Source organism: Xenopus laevis, chromosome 6L, assembly GCF_017654675.1.
Source record: "Xenopus laevis strain J_2021 chromosome 6L, Xenopus_laevis_v10.1, whole genome shotgun sequence".
Taxonomy (NCBI): domain Eukaryota; kingdom Metazoa; phylum Chordata; class Amphibia; order Anura; family Pipidae; genus Xenopus; species Xenopus laevis.
The window spans coordinates 92,580,443-92,607,607 of record NC_054381.1 but is presented as its reverse complement, the minus strand read 5'-3'; the positions used below and the strand labels follow the sequence as shown (position 1 = coordinate 92,607,607).

Here is a 27,165-nt window from a genome sequence, read left to right as displayed (position 1 = left end):
ACTTTATGATCATAACTTTGTAACTAAAAAACCCCTGTTTTTGTAAACACATGCACTTGCATTTATATTGAATTACTTATGAGACAGGGGCCCAGGGAAGTGCATTGTAAGTAGCACTTCCATTATACTTAAATATACTTTGATTTAGCCTTAGGAGTGCTTCCACAACCCCCCAATTTTGTACATTGTATTAGCCTGAAGCTGTGGCTTAGCTTCATGTGGTTTTTAATAGCACCCCATACCCACCCCTATATACTAATGGTGGTCCTATGCTTTTAAATATGGGCGTTGGTTTGGGCAATCTCTCTCTCTTAAAAGCCTTAACTGGCGGGGGAGGATCTAGGCTCCAGAGTGAAACCAATGTTCCACAAACACTGAATACAGGTAATGCTATTATGCAGAGAATTGTCTTTTTATATTATGACCTGAGAATAAACAAGTTAGGGACCGCCATATGGGGTTTACCTTGACGTGGTATGGTGGCTTTTCAACTTTATGATCATAACTTTGTAACTAAAAAACCCCTGTTTTTGTAAACACATGCACTTGCATTTATATTGAATTACTTATGAGACAGGGGCCCAGGGAAGTGCATTGTAAGTAGCACTTCCATTATACTTAAATATACTTTGATTTAGCCTTAGGAGTGCTTCCACAACCCCCCAATTTTGTACTTTGACATTTAAACTTGAATCTTATAGTGAAACAATTCATTGGAAGATGTTAAATTCCAGTGGCTGGCTTATACAACAAATTCAGGGGACCACTGACCTTTAACTTTTGGAGGAATATAATACATATTAGGTTGTTTTTTTTGTAGCTGGGAAGCTTTTATCATTTTAAGAAAAATATAGGGCTTATAATTCTTAAAGGTTATATTTGTTTGTACATTTTTAGGACCATTTCCCAGAGGAAACTTTAGGTTTATCTAGGAAAACCATACAGTAAAATACAGTTAAATGTCCAGGAGAACCGTAGCTTCCTAAATCTGCCTTTTTTTGTATTTTCACTTCTGGAACAACATTTAGAGGGTTATGTAATAAAATACATGTAGTTGGCCCAGGAGCAGTAACCTATGACAACCAATCAGCAGGTAGCATTTACCGGACACCGGTTCCTATTAAGTTTAATTAATGTTAAAATTATTTTCGTAGTAGAGGTGAGGTATGGAGATCCAAATAACAGAAATATCTATTATTTGGAAAAACACCAGGTCCTGAGCATTCTGGATAGCAGGTCCCATACCTGTACCTCAAAATCCAGAGGTGTAGTTATTTTTTATGCAAATCCTTAAATGATATGATAACAAAATCATACAAGGACAAAAAGGGATGATATCTGATAGTGGACTTAGACCTAGGACACAAAATATACAATAGTGAATGTGTATGCTCCAAATGCCAGTGGCCTCAAATTTCATCCTGGGAGGTGTACATACTGTATAAATGGATAAATGTATTATTTCTTTCACAACATTGCATACAAAAGTGCAAATCCCCTACATACTCTTTATGAAATCATTTACAAATACAGGATACATACAGTGCTGTATTTAGTTCTGGTACCAACCTAGGCATCGGACCTATGTGCAACCCCAGCTGGCAGAAATATAAATAAATAAAATATAAATATGGCCCTACATGCTGATACCAAAGACACTGGGGGTTATGTAATAAAAGGCACTAAGTTTGCCCAGGATCAGTAACCTATAGCAACCAATCAGCAGGTAGCATTTACTGGTCACTTGTTTAAAAGCAAATATCTTATTGGTTGCTATGGGTTACTGCTCCTGTGTAAACTTAATGCATTTTATTACATATGGGGGCTAGAGCTCTTAATACCAATACATTTAAAAATATATATATTTTATGCACGAAAATTCAACTGATTTGAAAAGTATTATGTCTCTTGAACATGCAAATAAGGGAATAAGGGCGGCTCACCAAAAGTCCTTATTGGTTTAATTCCACGGGTTATCCTGTGTTCGATATCCCAAATCAATGTATCAAAAATGTAAATTGTTGTGGAACAAATCCAGGGCAGCAAACTCGACTGCAATATTCTTTATTGGGAAGCAGAGTAACTCTGCTTCCCAATAAAAAATATTGCAGTCGAGTTTGCTGTCTCTTGAACATGCCATTAAAATATAAGTAAAGTTTTAGGGATATTTATGGAATCTATAGATCATAAAATCCTAATAGTACTTTACCGAATTTTCAAAGCACTACAAAAGAAACTTCCAATTCCAAAGCCAAAAGAATTCTGCAGCTTTACCCCAGGAAACCATATATTGTTGTACAGAATGGCCACTATGGGGCAGATTTATCAAAGTGTGAAATTAGAGGTAACCTCAGAAAACCTCACCCACTTCATTCCTATAGGGTTTTTAGAATTGTATTTATCAATCAGTGAGAGTTCACCATTTGGGAAACCAAACCTGGCTAGATTGAGAAGGGCTGAAAAGAGCCAAAAAGCCCTTCACTAGCAATTACATGCAAAGTAAAGCCTTCTGAAATCAGAAGGTATTTACTTGTCTCATGCCATACACACAGCACTGCCTAGATACCAAAAATGAGAGTTTTGATTCTCCTATAGGGCATCATGGGCAGAGACATGCAAATCTCTCCTTTATGTCCCTTTGGCCAATTATGCATCCAGAACTGCTGGTTTATAGCACAAATACAGCCTAATGGTTCAGAGCCATATATCCAAACTTGCAGACAGCCTGTTTTGATCTGGTTAGATCTCATCAGTGCAAGATATTGGAACATGGCTTCTGAGAGGTAGGACTTGGAGAGTAGCGAAATGGGAAACTAAACCAGGTTAGGGTGAGAAGGGCTGAAAGGAGCCAAAAAGCCCTTCACTAGCAATTACATGCAAAGTGAAGCCATCACCATGTTCTCAGCTAGGAACATGGGCAATATTCCAAGATCCCAGTTTGGCTGCCAGTGTTTGTGGGGGAATAGTAACAGAGAGCTTTACTCCATTTTAAAAACGTTAATTAGTGTGCGGAGCGGATTAGTAGGATTAGTTTGCCGGTGGTGCTCTACTTGGCAACTCCACCGCTTATGGAGATAATATGTACATATATCCCAATATTTCCAAATGGCACTCACATGACACTGCAACATGCAATCATTGCGTGCCATTTGGAAATAGTGGTAAAATGCAGAAAACTTTGATATTTTGGAGCTTTCTGGATAAGAGGTTACTATAAAATAGGACCAATGTCGGTATAATAATTTGCTTCATATACAGCTGCTGATATCGCCATAAAGAGATCAGCTTTTTTAAGGTCATCTGGTACAGGACTGGGAGCTGTTACTAGAAATACTAGAAAATCATGTAATTATTAAATAAACCCAATAGGCTGGTTTTTGCTTCCATTAAAGATTAATTTTACCTTAGTTTGGATCAAGTACAAGGTACTAATTTATTATTACAGAGAAAAGGGAAATAATTTTTTAAAAAATTTAGATTATTTGGATAAAATGGAGTCTATGGGAGACAGTCTTTCTGTAATTCTGAGCTTTCTAGATAATGGGTTTCCATATAACAGATCCCATACCCGTACCCCTAATATCTGCAAGCTGCTAATACATGATGTATAAACTCATGAGACCCCCAGGGGGAGTTTAACAAGGTTATATATAGAGTTTGAGGAAAGTTTGTTATACTGTATCATCATAGTTTAGTGTCTATGAAAATAAATGTAACAAAAAGTATAAAAAAACCAAAAAACTAAAGGAGCCTATTGCGCCAACATTATACAGCTTAGCATGACTTTACAGAAGACATAATCATAATGAAGAATTGGTACCTGATGTGACCCATGGTCTGATTGGGAAACCAGATGAGCCATTGTGAGCTAAAACACTTACACAAATACAAAAAGGAAAATATCAAGCTATAGTACTTCATTTTGCAATCTCTTATAGGTGAAATCTCTTTGCAAAATATTTCCTTCAAAATATTGTTCTTCTAGCTTTCATGCACTGTTATGTTGTGACAATGATCAAATGTTCTGCAGTGACTAAAACCATAGTAATAATCTCCTATTAATATGGGTATACAATCATTATTCACAACTAAAATGTTGATTTCCTTAACATAGTCATCATGTATTATCATATAATCAAACCAAATAATTATGTCCTGCAGCCTGCTAAAATAATTATAGTAATTTTCAGCAAATTGTTTTTCATTTCCTCCTCAACAAGTATGTAATGAAAATCTGTCAGCTCTAACAAGTATACATAATAAGACTGCAATAGATTTCTGTCATCTATTATACATTTAAACAGTTGCACATTTTCAATCATGTAACATTTGCAATTATAAACAGTAAAAAAACAATTGCTTCCATCTGGTGCTCTTATCGTTTCTGCAAGGGTAGTCAACATACCATGTTACTGATTTCAAAACTGGCAATAAGGTGCCTGGAGAGTAGCAGATGCTTTTCATTGTCACATACAGGGAATCTAGAGTATGAGGTCCCCTTTACATAATTTTCATCTTAAAGGGATACTGTCATGGGGATTTTTTTTATCCAAAACGCATTAGTTAATAGCACTGCTCCAGCAGAATACAGCACTGATATCTGTTTCTCAAAAGAGAAAACAGGGTTTTTTATATTTAATTTTGAAATCTGACATGGGGCTACACATAGGGGCAAATTTACTTAAGGTCAAATATCAAGGGTTAATTAAGCCTCGATATTCGACTGTCGTAGTTAAATCCTTCGACTTCGAATATCGAAGTCGAAGGATTTAGCGCAATTCGTTCGATCGAATGATCGAAGGAATAATCGTTCGATTAAATCCTTCGAATCGAACGATTCGAAGGATTTTAATCCATCGATCGAAGGATTATTCCTTCGATCGTTCGATCGAACGAATTGCGCTAAATCCCCATAGGCTTACATTGGCCTCGGTAGGTTTTAGGTGGCGAACTAGGGGGTCGAAGTTTTTTTTAAAGAGACAGTACTTTGATTATCGAATGGTCAAATAATCGAACGATTTTTAGTTCAAATCGTCCGATTCGAAGTCGAAGGTCGTAGTTGAAGGTCGAAAAAAAAAACATTCAAAATTCGAACTATTTTTCCTCTATTTTCCTCTATTCCTTCACTCGAGCTTAGTGAATGGGCCCCATATTGTCAGTTTCCCAGCTTTTCCCAGTCATGTGACTTGTGCTCTGATAAACTTCAGTCACTCTTTACTGCTCATCCCCCCCCCAGCAGCCCATCAGCAGAACAATGAGAAAGTAACCAGATAGCAGCTCCCTAACACAAGGTAACAGCTGCCTGGTAGATATAAGAACAGCACTCAATAGTAAAATCCAGGTCCCACTGAGTCTGATTCAGTTCCATTAAGTAGGAGAAATAACAGCCTGCCAGAAAGTAGTTCCATCCTAAAGTGTAGGCACAAGTCACATGACTGGGGCAGCTGGGAAATTGACAATATGTCTAGCCCCATTTCAAAATTAAATATAAAAAAAATCTATTTGCTCTTTTGAGAAATGGATTTCAGTGCAGAATTCTGCTGGAGCAGCACTATTAACTGATGCGTTTTGGAAAAAACATGTTTTTCCATGACAGTATCCATTTAACCCCAAACTCGCGTTGTGAGTTCATTCGATGTATCCAAAACTCTAAAATTCAAACTTTGATATTAACCCCCTTAGAGTGAAAACGTGAAAAGCTCTACTGTAAATCTACAGCATCTAAAAGCTTGCAAGGCCATGTAGAAATCAATGGGAGCTGTTCATTAGCAATTGTAAAATATTTATTTAGTTTGAGTTTTTTCTGGGGTTTTTTTTCACTTGTAAACTTGTCACTTGTAGACTGCAAATTTGAGATATTCTTTCCTTTTTTATTTTGTTTAGTTCTACTTTTTATTTATGGATTTTTCAAAAATAAGGAAACATTCATGCTTTTATTAAAAATTGTAGTAAAATCTGTAAAAACGCTACAAAAACACCAATTTAAATAAATGCCTATTGACAATTTTTTTACACTTGACTACTTTGTCTAAATGCATTAAAGTCAATGGGCGTTGGGAAAGTTTTGACGCAACAGATTTTATGTGCGAACTAATTTTGACCAACATTTTTTTTGTCAAGACGAATTTTCCACTGCAAATTCTCACCACTGTTTCGCAATCCATGCCTGGCAAATACATTCGCCCATTACTACACATAACCTAAATCTCTATGTTAGTGTACTTGGTGGTCTAGTGGGGTGGCAGGGACGCTTGCTGAGTTCACTGCGGGGATGCCCGCCTCCTTCTTCTTCCGTGTATTGGGTATCTTTGACCTTATTTGGAGCGATGTGCGACGTCATTGTGCATTGGCCCAAAACTCAAATATTTAAAGGACTTGCACTTGCTAGCATGCTGCCCAACGTAAGGTCTATTTCAAATAGTTCCTGGGTGCAATTTCTTGTGTTTCTGAACTGTTCCTGACCCTGCCTGTCCCTGACCTTGTCCAGTCTGCTGCCTGTCCTGAACTTTGCCTGTGTACTATTCTCTCGGATCCCGCCTAGTATAGTAGAGATATTTGTGTCAGCTTGTGACCTTGAATACTCTCTCGACTCTTTAATCTGTACTGCTTCTCCTTATTGGTATTTACCCGGCCTGTTCCTTGACCACGCTTCTTGTTCTTCGTTCCAGTTACAATGTTTGGTTCCTTTACCTGCCCAGAACTCTCACTCTGGTCCTCTCACGTGAAGACTTGCCAGCACCCGAGTAGCAGTGGGCTCCTCCCAAAGCAAAAGGTGGTTGTTATAGGTGAAAGAATGAGCCGCGACAGGGAACTTGGTGCTAGTTCTGAGTTTGGGACTCCGTTCGTAACATTCTTATTAGTCTGTGATTCCCACACTACAGATTTGTCTAAGGGGAGAGCTACCCCTTGCCATCCCTCCTAGTTGGCACACAGGCTGCTCTTGCTCACTAATTCTGTCTGTCTCACTTTCCTAGAAAATCAACCCTGTCCTGACTAATCTACCTAGGGTTTTAGGCACCAACCAGTCTATGCTACATTTTTGACCATTGGATATTATGTAATACAAATGTAGGCCAATCTGAATGTTTGTTTGGGTTTTTGTAGTGACTACACCTTATTCACAAGGTCCCAGGCTACCAGCAACACCCACTCCCTCCCGAAGTCAAAGGTAAAAGAGGAAGATCCACCCTCCGCCCAACACTATACTGAAGTGTGATAGGAATGGTCAATGGGTCAGTGACACACACTTTAAAATCGCAGTCTTTATTTAGAAATAACTTACAGAATCTCCGCTTACGCTCCTCTTCAGAAAAGATGATCGGGTGATCCATTGTGCAGCGCTCGATTTCTCCTCCCTGACTTCCTTATAGGAGATAGCCAGCAACCCTGTTGCCTTTTCTGAAGAGGAGCGCAAGCGGAGATTTGGTAAGTTATTTCTAAATAAAGACTTTGCGATTTTAAAGTTTAATATGTGTTGGTGGTTTTTTTTTCGTATTATAGAAACAATTTTTTTTAATTTTTTGATGTTACTGGTCCTTTAATCCTATGGGTCTCTTATCGTGTAAAAGCATATGTATAGATTAGCAGTTAAAATAACAAAGAACTACAAGCCTTTAAAAAATTTCCACATACACGTATCAACTACAAAACATAACTGAAAGTAACTATTTCAAACCCCACCCTATGACTTATTTTACATTCCTAAATATTGTTATAATATAGTATTTCTTATTTGTTTAAAAGAGAGGGAAACGTTAAAACTAAGTAAGTCTTATCAGAAAGGTCCACCTAATATACCAGTAAACTGTAAAAGTAGTGCTGCTCTGAGTCCTCAAAAGAAACACTGCATTTCTTTCCTTCTATTGTGTACACATGGGCTTCTGTATCAGACTTCCTGCCTTCAGATTAAACCTCCTTGCCCTGGGTGTGAGCATGCTCAGTTTGCTCCTCTTCCCCCCCCCCCCCCTCTCTGCTGTAATCTGTGAGATACTCAGCAGGGAGATACTCAGGCAGGAAGTGATGTCACACCAAGCTAATACTGCAGCTGCTATCCTTAACAGAGAGCTTCTAGAGCTTTTTACTCAGGTATTGTAAAGCATTCTACAGTATAAATATAGCATTCTATCTTGCACTATTCCAGATAATCTATTTGCAATAAAATGCCTCTGTAGCTTTCCTTCTCCTTTAAAAGCACATGGAACATTTAAACAGATCACTCCTAATGCAGGATTAAAGGAATCATTAATGTTGAAATTTTTTAACATGCACAAAAAAGGCTTATGTAGCAGTTCTCATATATTATCTCTGTCAAACAGGTATTTTACATTACACTTATAGTGTAAGAACACCACAAGATGTCAGTATAATCCACATGAGTTAAAACACAAAACCCTTGTTCCCACTATAATATCCTGGCACATACATACTGGTGATTATTAACAATTTCCTACACTAATTTTAGAAAAATGTATTATCCCAAAGTAAATGTGTGTATTAGGTCATTGTTGGATAATAATGGAACATAGTATTTGTACCTGGATAGAGAACTGGCTAAAAGATAGACTACAAAGAGTGGTGGTAAATGGAATATTTTCTAATTGGACCAGTGTTGTTAGTGGAGTACCGCAGGGCTCTGTACTAGCTCCCTTGCTTTTCAACTTGTTTATTAATGACCTGGAGGTGGGCATTGAAAGTACTGTTTCTATTTTTGCAGATGATACTAAATTGTGCAGAACTATAGGTTCCATGCAGAATGCTGCCACTTTGCAGAGAGATTTGTCTAAATTGGAAAACTGGGCAGCAAACTGGAAAATGAGGTTCAATGTTGATAAATGCAAGGTTATGCACTTTGGCAAAAATAATATAAATGCAAGTTATACACTAAATGACAGTGTGTTGGGAGTTTCCTTAAATGAGAAGGATCTGGGGTTTTTTGTAGATAACATGTTGTCTAATTCTGGGCAGTGTCATTCTGTGGCTACTAAAGCAAATAAAGTTCTGTCTTGCATAAAAAAGGGCATTAACTCAAGGGATGAAAACATAATTATGCCTCTTTATAGGTCCCTGGTAAGGCCTCATCTGGAGTATGCAGTGCAGTTTTGGACTCCTGTCCTTAAGAGGGATATAAATGAGCTGGAGAGAGTGCAGAGACGTGCAACTAAATTGGTTAGAGGGATGGAAGACTTAAATTATGAGGGTAGACTGTCAAGGTTGGAGTTGTTTTCTCTGGAAAAAAGGTGCTAGCGAGGGGACATGATTACACTTTAAAAGTAAATTAGAGGACATTATAGACAAATAGCAGGGGACCCTTTTACCCATAAAGTGGATCACCGTACCAGAGGCCACCCCTTTAGACTAGAAGAAAAGAACTTTCATTTGAAGCAACGTAGGGGGTTCTTCACAGTCAGGACAGTGAGGTTGTGGAATGCACTGCCGGGTGATGTTGTGATGGCTGATTCAGTTAATGCCTTTAAGAATGGCTTGGATGATTTTTTGGACAGACATAATATCAAAGGCTATTGTGATACTAAGCTCTATAGTTAGTATAGGTATGGGGATATAGAATTTAATTAAAAGTAGGGAGGGGTGTGTGTATGGATGCTGGGTTTTCATTTGGAGGGGTTGAACTTGATGGACTTTGTCTTTTTTCAACCCAATTTAACTATGTAACTATGTAGAGAGTGATATGCTGAGACAATTTGCAATTGGTTTTAAAGGGCAACTAAAGTCTAAAATAGAATAATGTTAGAAATGCTGTATTTTGTATACTAAATATAAACATGAACTTACTGCACCAGCCTAATAAGACAAATGATGTATGCTTTCAAAGTTGGCGCAGGGGGCTGTCATCTTGTAACTTTGTTAGACATTTCTGCAATATCAAGACTCGCACATGCTCAGTGTGGTCTGGGCTTCAGTTGGTAGGTTAACCTTAGGGATCGTCATAAATTATCAAAACAGCACAAGTCAAATAATATCTGCCATTGAAGCCAATACAGCAAGACTGATTAATAATAAGAATATAAAGTCTCTGGATACAAATCTCTACAGGGAATCCAACAATGCTGCTCGAGTTCTGGGAAGTAAGGTGGTGGGCTCCCCCTGCCATTTGAAAGTACGATCGTTTACCTGCACAGCAGTCTGACAATTCCTATCCACAACAGTACAAGAAGGGGGAATTTCACTGCATACAGTCAGGTTTATTTTAAAAACAGTAGACGTTTTTTAATTAAAGTATATTGGAGAAAGATTTATTTTTCATTAAAGAAAGTAAAAATGGGATTTTATATTTTTGCCTTTAAATCCCCTTTACTGTATTATTTGTGGTTTTTGGGTTACTAAGCTTTTAATTCAGCAGCTCCCCAGTATGCAGTTTATGCAATCTAGTTGCTAGGGTTCAAATTACCCAAGTAACCATGCATTGCTTTGAATATTAAGTTTGTTTTGAATGTTCAATCAGGGGTGTTCTGCTGGGAGTCTTCCTTGAGTAAATAATTTCTGAGTACTTTAAAGAATAATAACAAACTTTGCAATTAAATTGTCTAATTGCAAAGTGTGTTTCAAGTTCGGCTGTAAGTGGCTGCAAGAGACGTGCACCTGACTAACTTGTATCCTGTGGGTGAGTTCTGACTTCTTATCTTTTGTATTTTAAAGAATAATAAGATAAAAATATAGCTTTCTACCTTCTTTCTACAACCTATGACTCTCATAGTTTAATTTGACTACAAAACTAATCAATACATGGCAAACGTACTGTACTACTGATGTTTAGTGATGGGCGAATTTCTCCCGTTTAGTTTTGCCACGAAATTCGCAAAACAGGCAAAAAATTTGAGAAATGACATTAAAGTCAATGGGCGTCCGTGAATCGATGCAAATTTCCGCTGCAAATTCGCCCATCACTACTGATGTTATCGTCTGTGTAATTTTAAATTGCACATAAGCAACACAGAGTACGTGTTTTGAAAAAAGAGCAATATTTTTATCAGCTTTTTTTTTTTTACTTTTGTGGTATGTGAGAACCTGAGCATTCTGGATGACAGGTATACCTGTGTGTGTCTGTGTATATATATATATATATATATATATATATATATATATATATATATATATATATATATATATATATATATATATATATATATATATATATATATATATATATATATATATATATATATATATATATATATACACACACACACACACAAAAGAGCCCTTTACCCCCTTATATGTAAAACCTACTGTAAGGACCCATATGGTTATATCCCCTACAGGCTAAAGAAGTCCCTTCCAGGACATGGACAGGGCATGAAGCAGGTTTCTACTCTCTGAGAGGCTTCTATTGACGGGGTTCCAAAAGGGTATCTCAGTAAGGTGATTTTAAACCATGTTATCCCATCTCACAGCAGTACCAGTGTAATTGCTCAGTTTGTCCAATAAAACACTCTGTCTTTGGGAGATCTCATCTGTTCATTTGGCTTTAATTATCACATCTGTATGCTGATGAAACCCAAATATATGTATCCACCCCTTCATTAACAGCTGAGGCTCAAATCTCTAACTGCCTCCTGGCTATCTCAAATTAGATGAACCAGCGCCACCTCAAACTCGATCAAAACAAAAACTGAACTTATGTTTCCACCTAAGCCTGGTCCTACTCCCCTATTTACCATCTCTATTGATGGCATGCTCATTAATCCTGTCAGCTCAGCACGCTGTCTGGGGGTAATCTTTGACTCCTCTTTCTCCATCACTGTCAAAACCTGTCACTTTTTCTTACGCAATATTGCCAAAATCCATCCCTTTCTTTCACCTGATACATCCAAGACGCTCATGCATGCTCTCATCCTATCCAGACTAGATTACTGTAACCTTCTACTAACTGGCCTCCCTAACTCCCATCTATCCCCTCTACAGTCTGTATTAAACACTGCTGCCAGAATTATCCTCCTCTCATCCAAAAGGGTACAGCCCCCTCCGCTGCTGAAGTCTTTATCATGGCTTCCTATAAAACAAAGAATAACTTATAAACTCCTCCTCATAACCTTCAAAGCCCTTCATTCCTCTGCACCTAACTACATCTCATCTCTTGTCTTTCTATATGTTCCTACCCGAAACCTCCCACTACTACTGCTGTTTCTCGTATCAAACCCTTCTCTCTTGCGACTCATTACATTTGGAATGCCATTCCTGAAGCACTTATAACAGTGTAACAAACTGTAACCCAAAGCACCTTAATTCCCCTCTGAATTGTGTCTGTATGTTACCCTCCCATTTAGACTGTAAGCCCTACGGGGTAGGGTCCTCTAGCCTTTTGTTTCCTTGACACTGAGCACTTAGTCTGTTATATTTATGTGAATTGTATTTCTAATAATGCACTTATTGTTATTTTTTTATTCCAATGACCCCTTGTTTGTTACTACTAATTTACTGTTTTGCTGTACAGTGCTTTGCCCTCGAGGAGTGCTTTACAAATAAAAATATACATACATACATACATACATACATAAAACCTTTATTGAATGGTTAGAAGCAACTGGGGTTCAAATTTCCTTATTTGGCAGCATCTATGGTGATGATCCCTTGCTCCACAAGTCACTGCCAGGGCCCAGCTGAAAGAAAGGGTCTACCATTTTTTTGCAGTTTGTGGGCAAAATTATTATGACTTATTTATAAAGCAGCATACTCCACAGAGCTGTAAAATAAAATGGTATATACACTGAACATACAGATTATTTTACACAGAGTACAGTTACGTGTGGATTGGGTGTTAATGATATGCTGGTTGGCCCAAACCTACAAGGTTTACAGGTCAGATGGGTTTGTGGAAACATACTGGATTAAGATATTAATTTCTTAATATGTAGTTAGGTGCAGAGTTGTTACAGACCAGCACCTTCTGGTGACGTCCCAGCTCCCAAGTGATGACACATACTTATCTCACTCACCCCTCCAGTGACGTGACTGCAAATGCCTCACCTAACTCTGACATCACCAGAGGGACAGTTGGGCTCGGGTATGAATAGTGCTTCCTAATGTCAGGCACGGGTGAGTTATTGTTGAGTTACTTGTAACGCGGAAGTCAAGCAACCTCTCCGAATCCAGAACACATGGCAGGGGTCTGACCAATCAGAGTGAGTGTTACAGCTGACGGGAACGTGTTCCTCTTCCAGTTATATCCATTCTTCCTGAGCTTGTGAGCGCCGCTCTCTTGTGGCTCTGATGATACGGTTGTGATTGTAGCACAAAGGGCGCTCACTGTATACTATATGGCTGCTTCATATTTATGTGCGCAGAACTGCCGGTGGCTCGGCCTTTCCAGATTAGTCAGGTGAGCCGCTTCGTAAATGCAAATTGCAAACTCTTCAGAGGGCACCTTGAGTCCGTCTGGCAGGGTCTTGTGTTCTGCGACAGCTTTTGCCTTTTACCTTCCATTCAGCCGCTTTATTACAATTTCCAGGAATAGGGCGCTGACTGGGACTGGCGTGCAGTAACACTTGTTAATACTAATGTTATATATTCCACTGTGCTGTCCCACCGACTACTTTGATACATCTGCTGACATCCTTCTAAAATACTATATAAACTGATATCCTAGAGCGTGAGAGAGAGACCAAAGAAGCATTGTACATACATAACATAAGAAAAACGTAATTTTAATACCTGATTCCAAAACAGTAGAAATATGTACTGAAGGGGTAAAACCTGTGGCATGAATCATACCAGCTAAGTGACAACCCTATTTGTTATGTTATAGGGTGAGTTTTGATTTCTATTTTTCCCCTCACCCTCTCAGATTTAAGGTTGATAGGCTCCATTTTAGACACTACTGCAAAGCAGGGGGTGACCCAATTGCTGTAGCAGTTTAACTTGGAGCAAAGCCAAAACATATCAGTATATACAGGCAAGTAGCTATAAGTGATTGCTATGCTCAGTGCCACCATCAGGGGTATTGTTGTCCAGAACACAGTGAAATCTTTATCCAAAGTGGGGCCTGGCCACTTTGCGAAAGTTATGCAAATTGTGTGTTACATATAAAGTTACAGCATACTTTAAAAGAAACTTGCATATCAACAATGACAAGACAGAGCAGTGTGACAGCGTGGGTAGAGCTTAAATTTAGAGCAAATAACACTGACCCCCAATGAACTGACCATTAATTAGCAAACTAATTAATGCAGCTATTTAAATATTATTATTATTAACATGTATTTATATAGCACCAACATATTGCGTAGCACTGTAAAGTAAATGTCATTATACAACTAAATCACATGAATTATATACATAGAACATATGGAGATACCGGTACAAAAGGTAAGGAAGGCCCTATGCAAAAGAGCATACACTGGGAAGGGAGTAATGCACAAGGTATGCACAAGGAGTGGGCAAGATCGAATTAAGTGGGTGAGAAATGTTGTACTGTATGTGGTGTATGTGGTGTTGTGTTTGGTAGTTAAGCAGAGTGAGGGTAGGCTTCTCAAAAGAAGTGCATTTTAAGAGATTTCTAGAAAGCAGAAAGTTTGGGAGAAAGTCCGACAGACCGTGGGAGAGAGTTCAAGAGGAGGGTGCAGCCCTTGCAAAGTCTTGAATGCGAGCATGTGGGGAGGTAATGAGAGAAGAGTTGAGTAGCAGGTCAGTAGAGGAGCGTAGTAAGCGATTGGGTGAGTATATAGAGATACATAACTACTTATAGTTAGCTCAGCTGTTTAAGTTGCTCTATAGCTTAGCACACCTTAAACATTTAGAGATCATTTATTTGAGGGAGGGGTGCAGTTTGAAAGATTATCATTTAAATATTTACACCATAAATCCACGAGAATACTGCAGCTGTGCCCAGTGCATCTTGTACCATTGAACCACTTTTTATATTTGCCCAGCTGTGTCATACTTTACATAGTTACAGAATTGCCTGCCCTATAAAGAATAGGTCTTGCTTTGGGGTGCAAAGGGGTGTTCTTGCAGCACACCTTGTATTTCAAAATCTCTATAAATGCTCTCTTACAGGGATCTCCATTTCCGTATTTTGCCTATTGGGCATCAAAAGTATGAAAGACTGTGCACTATACTTGGGCATGGAAAGTATATTAATCCATATTTCCCATGAGAAAAGCTTAGAGCAAATGACAAGTTATCTGTGCATTAAATGGGTTGTTTGCCTTTAAATTCACTTTTAGTATGATTTAGAGTGTGATATTCTGAGACAATTTGCAATTGGTTTTCAACTATTGCATTGATTTAAAGGGGAACTCCACACAAACATAACTTAAGCTTTTTAAAAAGTAAACTCAATTTCAAGAAACTCGCAATATATATCAATTAAAAAATATTCAGACTTTTCATGAGTTTTAATAGTTTGGAACAGTTCCCTAAGCCTAGCCGCTGCTCTCCTGCTGATCTGTCTGACTACTTTGCTGAGCTGGCTAACCCCACAATTTCCTACATGTGTGATTTCAATAAGGAACGGAACATCACAGTACAATTGAGGGCTATGTAGTTTCTGCATGCTGTCTGTAAGCTGTGGAGAAGTAACAGTGTTTAGTCCCTCCTTCCCTGCCAGGACTTCAAATGATGCAGAAAGAGAAGAATTGTTAAACAGCTGGATTTCAGCATAGAAAATGGCATTTATTCATACTTTTTGAATCAACGGGTAACTGCGATGGGTATATTAGGGGTTTCTGTGTTATGTGGGCCTCTTTATCAAATTTTGGTTTGGAAGCCAGCATTCCCTTTTAAATAACGTATTGGAATATGAATAGGAGAGGGCCTGGCTAGAAAGATGAGTAATAAAAAGTAGCAATTTCAATACATTTATAGCCTTACAGATATTTTTTTTTAGATGGGGTCAGTGCCCCCATTCAAAAGCTGGAAAGAGTCACAAAAAGAAGACAAATAGAAAAAAAATGTAGAAATAAAGGCCAATTGAAAAGTTGTTTAGAACTGGCCATTCTATAACATACTAAAAGTGAACCACTCCCTTAAGCTCTCTGCACGGTAAATTTTACTTTCTATGTTATATACAATTAGCATAACAACTTACTGGGACAATTTTCCTATGTGATATGCCTATGTGATAGTATTAAAGTTTTTCGCTTGAAACAAGGTTCTAGAGTCTCAGATAGTTAGTTTTGGCACCAACATTCTGAAATGGGTAAAAGGGAAAAAATCTAGAACACTGTGTCATTAAAAAAAACATGAATAGTTTGTAACAAGGTAATTCCACCTGCTATTTATGTATTATCAGCACTAACCACTTTGTCCACAGCTTCAGTTAATTAAAATTTGCTATATGCTATTTAAGGGAGATTAATAGATTTGGCATCAATTGTATAGTGTTATATATACAGACTTTTATGTGCCAGATTGTTAATGAAAAAAATAAATGGGTGTTAAAGAACAAAGTATAATGATTCACTAATCTGGTTTTATTATATTATTTAGCATTTCAGTATAATTAAAATGAAAGCATGTAGCACTTCGTAGCTTAATTGCTAAAAGGGTATTGGATTATGTTAAAGGTTTTTCCTTCTTTCATCACATCATTTAAATGACTAACCTCACCCTAACAAGTTACATAATTATTGAAAAGGTTTAAAAAAAACATCCATCACACTTAGGGGTAGATTTAGGGAAATGTGGAAATTCAAGCTCACCACAGTTTTTAAAAGTCCACTACTCTCAAATCATTTATATAGGATTTTAGAAGGTGTATTTATCAGTGGGTTTACTATAAATAAATATGTCTCTATAAATCCCAAATAAATTAATAGAGAGCTCTTGAATTTTACTCTGGTGAGCTTGAATTTCACATTTCAATAAATGCATTATTTTTTGATACCCACATTAATTTCTCACCTTCTATTGTCAGCTGGCCCATGTACAAAGTTGTTTTTTTATAAATTACTATTTACCTGAAATGGGGTATTGTACTAATGTGGCTTCTGATGAAGTGACCGCTATAGTCACGAAACGCGTTGAGCCATGTACTCCCCTGCTCTGCTCATCCAGATTTTTGTGCTTTTAATGAAGATTTAATAAAAGAAGATTTTCCACAGTTTTTCCACACAGTGTTTCTATCCAAAAAAGAATCAGACTCATGCGCCTTCAGTTTAGTATTGTACTAATAACTACCGTACCTTATTTTAGTAAAACCGGAATTTTGGGAAAAGGGTTAAAGTATCATTATAATATTTTATACCTTGTAGGACAAGTAAGCAAAGAAGCTTTATAGCCCTTAACATGCATACCACAGGAGCAACAATGCAAGTACATCAGGAAGACTTTGAAAAAGCACAAAGTAATCTGAAGTTATTGAAGAATGATCCCGGCAATGAAGTAAAACTGAAACTGTATGCATTGTTTAAGCAGGTATTAAAATATTAATATTATTTTTAATCAAAACTTGGATAAGGTTAACTCGAGTTAATCTACAATTTACGAAACCTTATCTGAGTCACTTTTTTGTTGGTTAATCTACAATTTATTATTGTACGCACAGAATGTGCCCCATGTATGATGTTTAGCTGCATATTCACAAACAGGTAAAAGAGAGGTTTAATTCTCATGAAGTTAGGAAGCGGCATGCCACCCATTACACCCATATTTATGGGTATTCTGTGCCCCCATTTTTTTGAGGGATTTGGTTCATTTTGAATTGCTATTTTCTGTGGATGGTGTCTACCCACTTGGGGTGTCTCAGATCTAGCCATTTTTTGCATCCGATTACCACTGGCAATGTGCTTTAGTTTCCAATTATTTTTATCTTCCCTTGTACTTTAATGCACACCTGCTAATTTTGTTGCTTCCTTCATGCATTTGCATCAGTTGACTTTGAAGTGACAGTGATACCACTTCTCCATGAATTTGTGGTTCATTTGCCAAGCGAATCTTGCTTTGTGTTACACTAATTTACCAAACGAGGACTACAGATATAGCAGTTCATTAGAATAAAACATATATTTAAATATACAGTTCATAGAAGTTTAATTAAAGTATTATGTGCATGCCCTCTTATTTATTTTATATATGGCAGCATTTGTTGTACATGATTGGCCATCTTTTATACACACAAACATTCAGTATTGCTTAGAATGAATGAAAATAAGCACGTAGACCCATAAATGTATGCACAGACGTATTGTCCTAAAATACCTGTCTTTAAATGAATAATACATAGCAGTATTTGGTCATAGAGACCTGTATTTAGATTTGAAGAAATATCAGTTGAATGTAAACAACCTTTTTTTGGTGTATTTTCAAAAATATTTTCCCGTAGTAAATGATTGTTGGAAAGTACATATATGCAGATTGTTCTGAGGGTTGGCAGAAATATTACTGCAGTAACAATTAGCTAATTTAACCCTTGTCCTTTGGACTCTGTTGTTTGGTTCTATAATAAAACGTTAACAATGTATCTCCTAGGCTACACAGGGACCTTGTAACGTATCTAAACCAGGTATGTTGGACTTTGTTAATAAAGTGAAATGGGACGCCTGGAATTCTTTAGGAAGTTTGTCAAAGGTAAGATACTTTTACTGTATGTTCTGCACTTGTATTTTCCTGTATAGGCTATTATATTCTGTAATGCAGGTATGCATTTTCTTCCTTTATTATTGCTTATCAATTAGTTTAAAGGGTGCAAAAGCCTTGCAAAGCATCAGGTTAGTTAATATGTTACTGTACTGTCAGAGAAACTATCCCAATTCTTTTTTTTTATCCTGGTTAATTTTTGAGTTGATTTTTTTTATTAATAAAGCATCCTAGTATGCTATAATACACATGCCAAAAGAGTTGTAAAGACTAACTTTTCATATTAATTGCAAATGCACTAAGTCACAAGGGAAACCATAATTAGATGTACAGCAAAAATGTTGTTGTGTTGCTAAATAAAATGAATATGCTTCTGATATGCACCATGGATTAAACCACACACACACACACAAACTGTAACCTAGAAAAGGAAAGAGATGCATTTGACTTAGACAATAACGGGCTGATTTTAAACTGTTTGAGCCAGTGTTCTCCCCAGAAAAAAGAAATGCCAGGTGGGAAAAAATGGCCCGGGAGAGGAAAAATAAATAAATATGTGCCTCCGGACCCCTCCCTCCTCTCGCTAAAATACCTAGTTTTTATATATGCTGATAGTATTTTGCACTTTAGCACAGCACACAGTTCTACTGGCTTCAACACTTAAGCTAGAGCTACATTGGGGCAGAGCAGAGATTTATTTATTTATTTGTTTTTGGAATGAAATCCTGTGTTATTAGTAAACTTACACAGGGTTTCATTAAAGATATATGTTCTATTGTTCTATATATTTATATGTAGCTGAAATTGCTGATTCAGCCCTTTACCATCCCGTGTATGTGTGCAGTGACAGGAGTGCAATTCTCCATCACTTTTTGTTAGTTTGAATCTTTTTTTTTTTCTTAATTGAGCCTGTTGAACGTGGTATTTTTATGTTAATTATATATGTTTGTGTATAAAAAAAATTATTTGGACTCTACATTTTCTCAGTAAATGTAAACTGGTTTACAATTCGAGTGCTACTAAGGGGTCTGTCACTGCAGCTCTAAATGACATTCTATTTTTAGGATGACGCAAGACAGTCCTATGTGGAACTTGTTTCCAGTTTGGTGTCTTCTGAATCTCCCACCAAAAATAATACAGAGCCAAGTATAGGCCATAAGATGTATGAAACTATTCAGGTTTCCTGTGAGGACCGTATTACCAAAATATTTCTAAATCGTCCAGAAAAGAAAAATGCTATTACTCTTAAGGTACAAAGAATGCATGCTTTTTATTTATGTTTAGCTTGCAAAACATGTCCTTTTTATGAGTAGTTTACCTTCATGTTATATTGTACCATAATATTTGCAGTAGCTTAGGTTATAAATAACCTTGCTTATTTACAGATCTGTATTGACTAATTTAATTGAGATTTGATGGTGCATCAGTGAGTGTACTCATTCAAACACAGTAGTCCTTTATAGTTTAAAGGGATTCATAATAGTTCAATTTAATTTTTATGCATTTGATGCTGGATTTAAGATTTCTTTGAAAACTGTATGTTAACACACTTGCAAATTCTTGTCTTAACTGAATTCAAGTGCATTTAAGTTATGCATTAGGGGGCACTAATATTATTCATAGGGCGATAACACAGTAGGCTGGAAATATGCTAAGATCTACTGTGGTTTGCTATTTGTAAATGTCAACAGTTTCATGCACGTCAGTTTTGTTGATGGCAGCCTGTCCAAGATTTTTTAAACAGCACAATGGTTAACACCAGACTTTTCAGATTATAATGTATGAATTTACTTCCTTTTTAGATGTATGAGGAAATTGGAAAAGCGTTGGAAGAAGCTGGCAAAGATGAATCTGTTTTTGCTGTCTTATCTGGTAAGTGAACATACAATATATTGTACACTAACAGGGAGAAAAAGTATAAGAGGCAGGAGCCAGACTAGGTCAGGAGGCACTGCCTGTATTTCAACAGAAAGAAGAGAATAACTTCTGAGAAAAAGGGAACTTTCCTATTTTCTGAAATAGCAAAAAGCATTGTGGGTAATATAATATGAATTATCCCTGCTTTTCTATGAACAGCAAAAGAAGTTCCCTAAAATTATACGGAATAAAGAGAGATGGGGCACATCCTTAAATTAAACTACGGGGTGCTAATCCATAGGTGACTCCCCATAAGGGTCTCCAGACAGAATTGCAAATATTAAGAGTAATGGTTAGCACACCCGATTTGAAAAATTAAATAAATTTATTACAAAAAAAATAATGTAGAGAAAAATAAGTATAAGGAGGTGAGCCCAACGCGTTTCGATCTTAAGGGTCTTCCTCAGGGGCACAAAATAAACAAAAAATCAAAAAAGTTATAACTGACTATGTATGAACTCTCTCCACTCTGGTGTGAGTGCATGTAAAATTTTACATTTTTTTAACATCCAGCAATCCTAATTTGTATTTTGTTTGATATTATGTATTGGTCTTTAGGTGTTGGCGATTACTTCTGCAGTGGCAATGATTTAAACAATTTTACCAACATCCCACCAGAAGGGAAAGAAAAGATGGCAAATGATAGTGCAGACTTGTTAGAGTAAGTTGCAAAATATGTTTAAATCATCTTTGTTTACATGAAGTAAACTTATTTTTCCAATCAGACAAAGGCAAGCCCTACATATTAAAGTGAAAACATTTACCCCCCCCCCCTTTGACATAAGCTCATTCAGTTGAGCATATGTCTGAAATGTATTTATTTTTTTCACACAGACATACCGAACTCCACAGGAAACCATGATAGTCTATCTCTGTTCACAGCAACCAGTTCTCCGTGCTGCTTAGGCTATGCCCCTGAAGTAATGCAAGCCCTCCCTCATTTTCTTCCATTGTGAAGTGATGGATTCTGGATGTGATGCGCCTCTGCGTTCTTGAGAATTTGTGCAACATCCACTAGGAATGGAATACGGTGTGGGAGTGCTTACATTACACTGTCAGTCTAAAAGATGTTGGCTAATCAGAGTCTCCCATGGAGTCCATTTTAAGCAAATCTAATTTTTATAATGATTCCCTTTTTCTTTGTATTAATAATACTATACCTTGTACTTTATCCTATGTAAGCTAATTTAAATTCTTATTTGGTGGCAAAACAATCCTGTTGGGTTTATTTAACATTTGGAATGATTTTTTATCAGACTTAGGGTTAAGATACACGGGCAGATTCGGGGATATTAGTCGCCTTGGCGACAATACGCCTCTTCTTTGGAAAACGAAGAGCCGCAAGTGCCACCCTGCTGGTGATTTTTCATTATAGCCAGTGGGAAGGTAGGGGAAGGCAGTTCAGGGAGATTGTCGCCCCGAAGAAGAGATGATTTGTCGCCTGGGTGACTAATCCCTTAAAGTATGGTGATCCAGATAATGGAAAAGACCCCTTATATTTTCCATTTGCATTTCAGAGCTTGTAGTCACATGCTTAAAGGGATACTGTCATGGGAAAACATTTTTATTTTCAAAACATGTCAGTTAATAGTGCTGCTCCAGCAGACTTCTGCACTGAATTATGTTTTTCAAAAGAACAAACAGATTTTTTATATTCAATTTTGAAATCTGACATGGGGCTAGACATATTGTCAGTTTCCCAGCTGCCCCCAGTCATGTGACTTGTGCTCTGATAAACTTCAGTCACTCTTTACTGCTGTATTGCAAGTTGGAGTGATATCGGCCCCTCCCCCCCCCAACAGCCCAACAACAGAACAATGGGAAGGTAACCAGATAGCAGCTCCCTAACACAAGATAACAGCTCTCTGGTAGATCTAAAAACAGCACTCAATAGTAAAAGCCAAGTCCCACTGAGACTGATTCAGTTACATTAAGTAGGAGAAATAACAGCCTGCCAGAAAGTAGTTCCATCCTAAAGTGCAGGCACAAGTCACATGACCAGGGGCAGCTTGGAAATGGACAAAATGTCTAGCCCCATAATCTTTGCTCTTTTGAGAATTGGATTTCAGTGCAGAATTGAGCTGGAGTAGCACTATTAACTGATGCGTTTTGAAAAAAACATGTTTTCCCATGACAGTATCCCTTTAATGTAATTTTTACATTGGTTTACCTCATTTCTTCACTACCCCCCCCCCCCATAATGTTTAACCCTGTCATTTGCTTCCATGTGCTTTGTATTTTGTCTCTCCTTTCCTCTAAAAATTATATTCTCTGCTTGGAGACCTCAACAGTAATGCACATATGATAACAAATTAAAACAACAAAGACTAATTATTTGGATTCCATAAAGTTGTGGTGCAACACTTCTTTGGAATTAAGTATGGAATTTTCCATTCATCACATAATTTTCACTTAGATGAAAATAATACTTTACATAAGTGTAACCAATTTACATTTTGTATTTTACAGGGCATTTGTTAGTAAATTCATTGATTTTCCAAAGCCTCTAGTTGCCGTTGTAAATGGGCCAGCAACTGGGATCTCTGTGACTATATTAGGATTATTTGATCTTGTGTATGCAACTGATCGTGTGAGTATTTAACCTACATTTTACTGTATATATCAAGCTTTTGTGTGTGTAGCAAAATATAATTTGAATAATCTTAGCCTCAGGTCTGAACCTGTTTCCATAGCCACATAATAAATGGTTGGCTATCCAAAATGACAAAGTATTTTTTGCACACCCAAGCAATTTGTCACACATTGCACTGCTGCTATTAGACCACATGGAACTTTGCGCACATTCCTTTAACACAGTTTTTATTGCTGCAAAAATTCTAACACTTGGTTCGTATAAATGGGATGATACTATGCATAACTATTATCCATTTGCAATGTCTCATAGAGCTATAGAACTTTGTGGCTTCTGTCTACATACTGAATTGCTGAAATACCCTGAGTAAATTACTCCGTTCTGGGTTTCTGCTTTGGTATTGTAAGCAGTTCTTACTGGCCTGTATCATTAAACCCATATTGGATTATAAGTATAATCATCCCATTAAGAAAAGGGATTGTGTTAGTCCCTAAAGACAAATTTCCAGTATACAGTATGTTCATTCTATTTTTCTGCTACTGTTGCATAGGTAAATAGCTTCCTCTGCTGCCTTCAGCAGTGTCAGAAAGCTCTGCTTTGATTCCCAAGTAATCCGATTGGTCTCCAGACGAGCAGTTCTCTGTGTGTACAGGCTGCAAATCAGAAGTGAATATGCACGGTGTCTGTGTGATGTAATTGTTTGACAACATATACTTTGTTCTGATTAGGTTCTTCTGCACTGAGACTGAGTGCAGCCGGCTGACTGCTTATAGTTCGTGAACAGTTTAGGAGACATCTAGATTTTTTTTAGATGAATCCAGTGAATTAATTTTTTTAGTTTGTCAGCTTCTCTATTTTGTATGTCTGGAGTTCATTAATTATTTTTGAATATAATTTTTATAAATATAAATCTGTAAATTGTGTTGTTGGTTTTAATTCATGCAAATACAAATATTTTATTGTTTCATGGTTTTCTTTGTTATAGGCCACATTCCACACTCCATTCAGCCAGCTGGGACAGAGTCCAGAAGGTTGTTCTTCTTACACCTTTCCTAGAATGATGGGTTTAGGAAAAGTAAGTCCATCACATAAAGTAATTCTTAAAGGGTAACTATCGCGAAAATGAAAATGTTAATATAAACTCACTGAAATAAGAAACTTTGTAAATACAATTAATTAAATATTCTGCATCATTTCTGAAATAATCAAGTTTATCTTCACCGTCCCTCTCTCAGCATCTGTTTCTCTTCATTCTGTCTTCTTGCAGCAGTTTGGTGTCAGATATTCATTGACCATTATATCTTGTGGGGGGGGGCTTCCTTTCCTAGCAGACAAATTAGATATATAACTGATTCTAGTACAAACAAAATAACTGTATTTTGCACAAATCCTGCATGTAGAGAGACCGGATTTCTGGTGATTTTAATAGAGTGAGCTCTAATACATCTTCTAGGCAAAAGCAGCCTCCCTTATAAGATATATTGGATCTAACTATCAATGACTATTTGCACCCAACTGCTGCATGAAGAGAGAATGAAGAGAAACAGATGCTGAGTGAGGGATAGTGAAGATAAATTTGATTATTTCAGAAACAGTACAGAATATTTCATTGATTGTATTTAGAAAGTTTATTATTTCAGCATGATGAAGCTTATATTAAATTTTCGTGATAGTTCCCCTTTGTATATTCAATCTTTAAATAATATATTATATTAAAGGCTTGATAAAGGGCCCTGTGTGGCCCGAAACGTTGCCATGTTTTGAAGTCTGCAATGAGCCAATAAAAATGAATTTTTTGCATCACCAAAACGGATTTGTGTGCTACAGCAACTTTGGACTTTATAGTCTCCTGTACAGTCATGCAGAAAATGAAAGGGCGTTTAATGAATTAACATTAATATTCCATAACAATTTCTTACACTGCTGCAGCACTTAACTCACTCCATCTTGCAGAGCATTGGGAATTGTCACAGGGCAATAGAAGTTTGAGATAAGCGGCAAAATTTTAGCTAGCATTTAAATGTACCCTTGTACAGAAAATCCTGTTCTTTCATAACTAATCATTTCCTTGTTAATACATTGCATCTTCTGTTTCTTATATATTTCCAGTAGAGCAGGTGTCAACCTTCAAGTGTGCAATAGCTGCAAACACTTGTTTACTCAACTTTACAATTTAAAGTTACACACATACACATTTCCCCAAAAAGAAACATAGAATTATGCATGCATAAGTAATTTCTGCAGGTTAAGCAATAGGCGTAAATGGTTGCAATTGATCAGAATGGTGCTGCACAAAGTCCTTGGTCCACCTATTGGGCACCACTGTTTTAGCCTGGACAGTTTCATCAGATTTTTTAATTTAAATTATTAAGACAACTGCGCTACATTGTATGTTTTTGTTTATTCCATCTAGGCCACAGAGATGCTTCTTTTCAACAAGAAGTTGACAGCACATGAAGCTTGCAATTTAGGACTGGTAACTGAAGTTTTCCCTGACAGTTCTTTCCAAAAAGAAGTATGGGAAAGGCTTAAGGAATATGGTACCCTGCCTAAAAATGTAAGCATTGTAACATCATTTGAGTTATACACCACTTGTGTACATATGTAGCTAACATTGTGGCTAATATATAACACTGGGCAAAAATGTGCACAATGGCAGTGTAACTCATAGAAACAAATTGCATTTTTTTTTCAATATTACCGATAAGAGGCTTATGTTTGTTTTCCCCAACAGTCACTGGCCTTCTCCAAGCAGCTAATTCGTGTCAATGAAAAGGAAAAACTTCATGCTGTAAATATTCAAGAGTGTGAACGCCTTAAGGAAAGATGGTTATCAGAAGAGTGCATGAATGCCATCATTAGCTTCTTCCAAAATAGAGCTAAATTGTGAATGAATTTGAAATGTAATGGTCTATTTAATGCAAAGCTGTTATATGCATTTTATTAAAACAGGTTCATGTTTTTCAACTGATACAGTGTTTGAACTGATGCTAACCCTGTCACATCTGGTAGCCATGCACAAATTTTTCTCAGTGAGCATGTATTTTACAAGATTTGTACCAAGCATATCAGAATATACCACTCATTAAATTAGTCTTTATCAACCTTTATGTGCCTAGGCCAAACATATTTATAGTCAACAACCAGACCTCCCCATTTGTAAAATCACTTTGAAATGACATTTAGCTGTATAGTTTTTTGTAAATAGTACCATTATACTTCTATATATTGCATCCACTGGAATACAGTAGCTGACACTTGACACTGATAAAATGTGCGAAGAAGTAGTAGTAGCTACTGGCATGTGTTTTGTTTTGTCAGCAAATCTCACATTTCAGGCTGGCCTTGCAGATAAATGATAAACTGAGAACACTCTCAGACATTTAAAGAGGTTGAAGGAAGTTGAACATTTGGGATTTCTTCCTCGTTTAAAGCTTCAAGAAGATCATGTAAAATCAAAATAGAACATATACCTAAGTACACACACATCTCTTAAATAAATGCTTTGTTGATCAAGAGCTGTACTGACTTAAATGCTAGGCCTGGATATTAATTGTTTTATTTTTGTTGTCCACAGCAGCTGGCCTATATCACATAATCTGAATATGTTATTTTTATTTTTACCATTACCGAAGTTACATTACCATCTGATCAGCATTGCATAGCCCAGTTATTGTTTTTGTTTGCTCACTCTCCTGACTCTACTTTTCTATTAGAAAAATTGATATTGTGTTTTATTAGTAATTCAAGAACATCCTTTGAATACATTAAGTGTTACTTTGTTCCTATGGGGGCTCAAGAGTCTACTTTCCCAGTAAAAAAAAATTGAATTAGTTCTCTCTCGGAAAATGAAGCGCTCTGAGTGCCATCCTGCTGCCGATTTGCATTCTAGCTGGTGGGAAGGAAGTTCGAGAAGATTAGTCACCACAAAGAATTGGAGAATTGTTGCCGGGCGACTAATCTCCCCGAATCTGACCGTGTGTCTCTGCCCTTAGAATGTGAAAAATTACACTTTACACTTATTAGATAAACGGTGACACATAGAAAATTATTGGAAAAAGTTATTTTATGGTGATCTATCTGAAAACTAGTTGTTTGAAGGTGAACAACCCTTTTAATAAAAT

At 36.9% G+C, this 27,165-nt stretch overlaps 1 protein-coding gene across 4 annotated transcripts; it reads left to right on the top strand.

Moving 5' to 3' along the window:
- Nucleotides 1-365: 365 nt before the first annotated feature.
- eci2.L (enoyl-CoA delta isomerase 2 L homeolog) lies at nucleotides 366-26,012 on the top strand. Of its 4 annotated transcripts, none has more exons than XM_041565577.1 (10): nucleotides 366-384; nucleotides 17,208-17,370; nucleotides 18,424-18,522; nucleotides 19,596-19,781; nucleotides 20,334-20,403; nucleotides 21,007-21,109; nucleotides 22,918-23,038; nucleotides 24,027-24,116; nucleotides 25,455-25,598; nucleotides 25,776-26,012. In XM_041565577.1, exons 2-10 carry the CDS (start codon nucleotides 17,242-17,244, stop codon nucleotides 25,929-25,931), a joined length of 1,098 nt encoding a protein of 365 aa, XP_041421511.1. In that variant the 5' UTR covers nucleotides 366-384; nucleotides 17,208-17,241; the 3' UTR covers nucleotides 25,932-26,012. The 4 variants fall into 4 exon arrangements, with proteins under 4 accessions (XP_041421511.1, XP_018122206.1, XP_018122207.1 ...); XM_018266717.2 differs by lacking the exon at nucleotides 366-384 and adding an exon at nucleotides 12,988-13,136; XM_018266718.2 differs by lacking the exon at nucleotides 366-384 and adding an exon at nucleotides 13,030-13,050.
- The last annotated feature ends 1,153 nt before the right edge of the window (nucleotides 26,013-27,165 follow it).

Bases quoted from the DNA above. Each gene is read 5' to 3' on its own strand.
- eci2.L (XM_041565577.1), top strand. From the start codon at position 17,242: ATGCATACCACAGGAGCAACAATGCAAGTACATCAGGAAGACTTTGAA. The intron at 23,039-24,026 runs GTGAGTATTTAA...TCTTTGTTATAG, and splicing joins TTGTGTATGCAACTGATCGT to GCCACATTCCACACTCCATT. The intron at 25,599-25,775 runs GTAAGCATTGTA...TTTCCCCAACAG, and splicing joins ATGGTACCCTGCCTAAAAAT to TCACTGGCCTTCTCCAAGCA.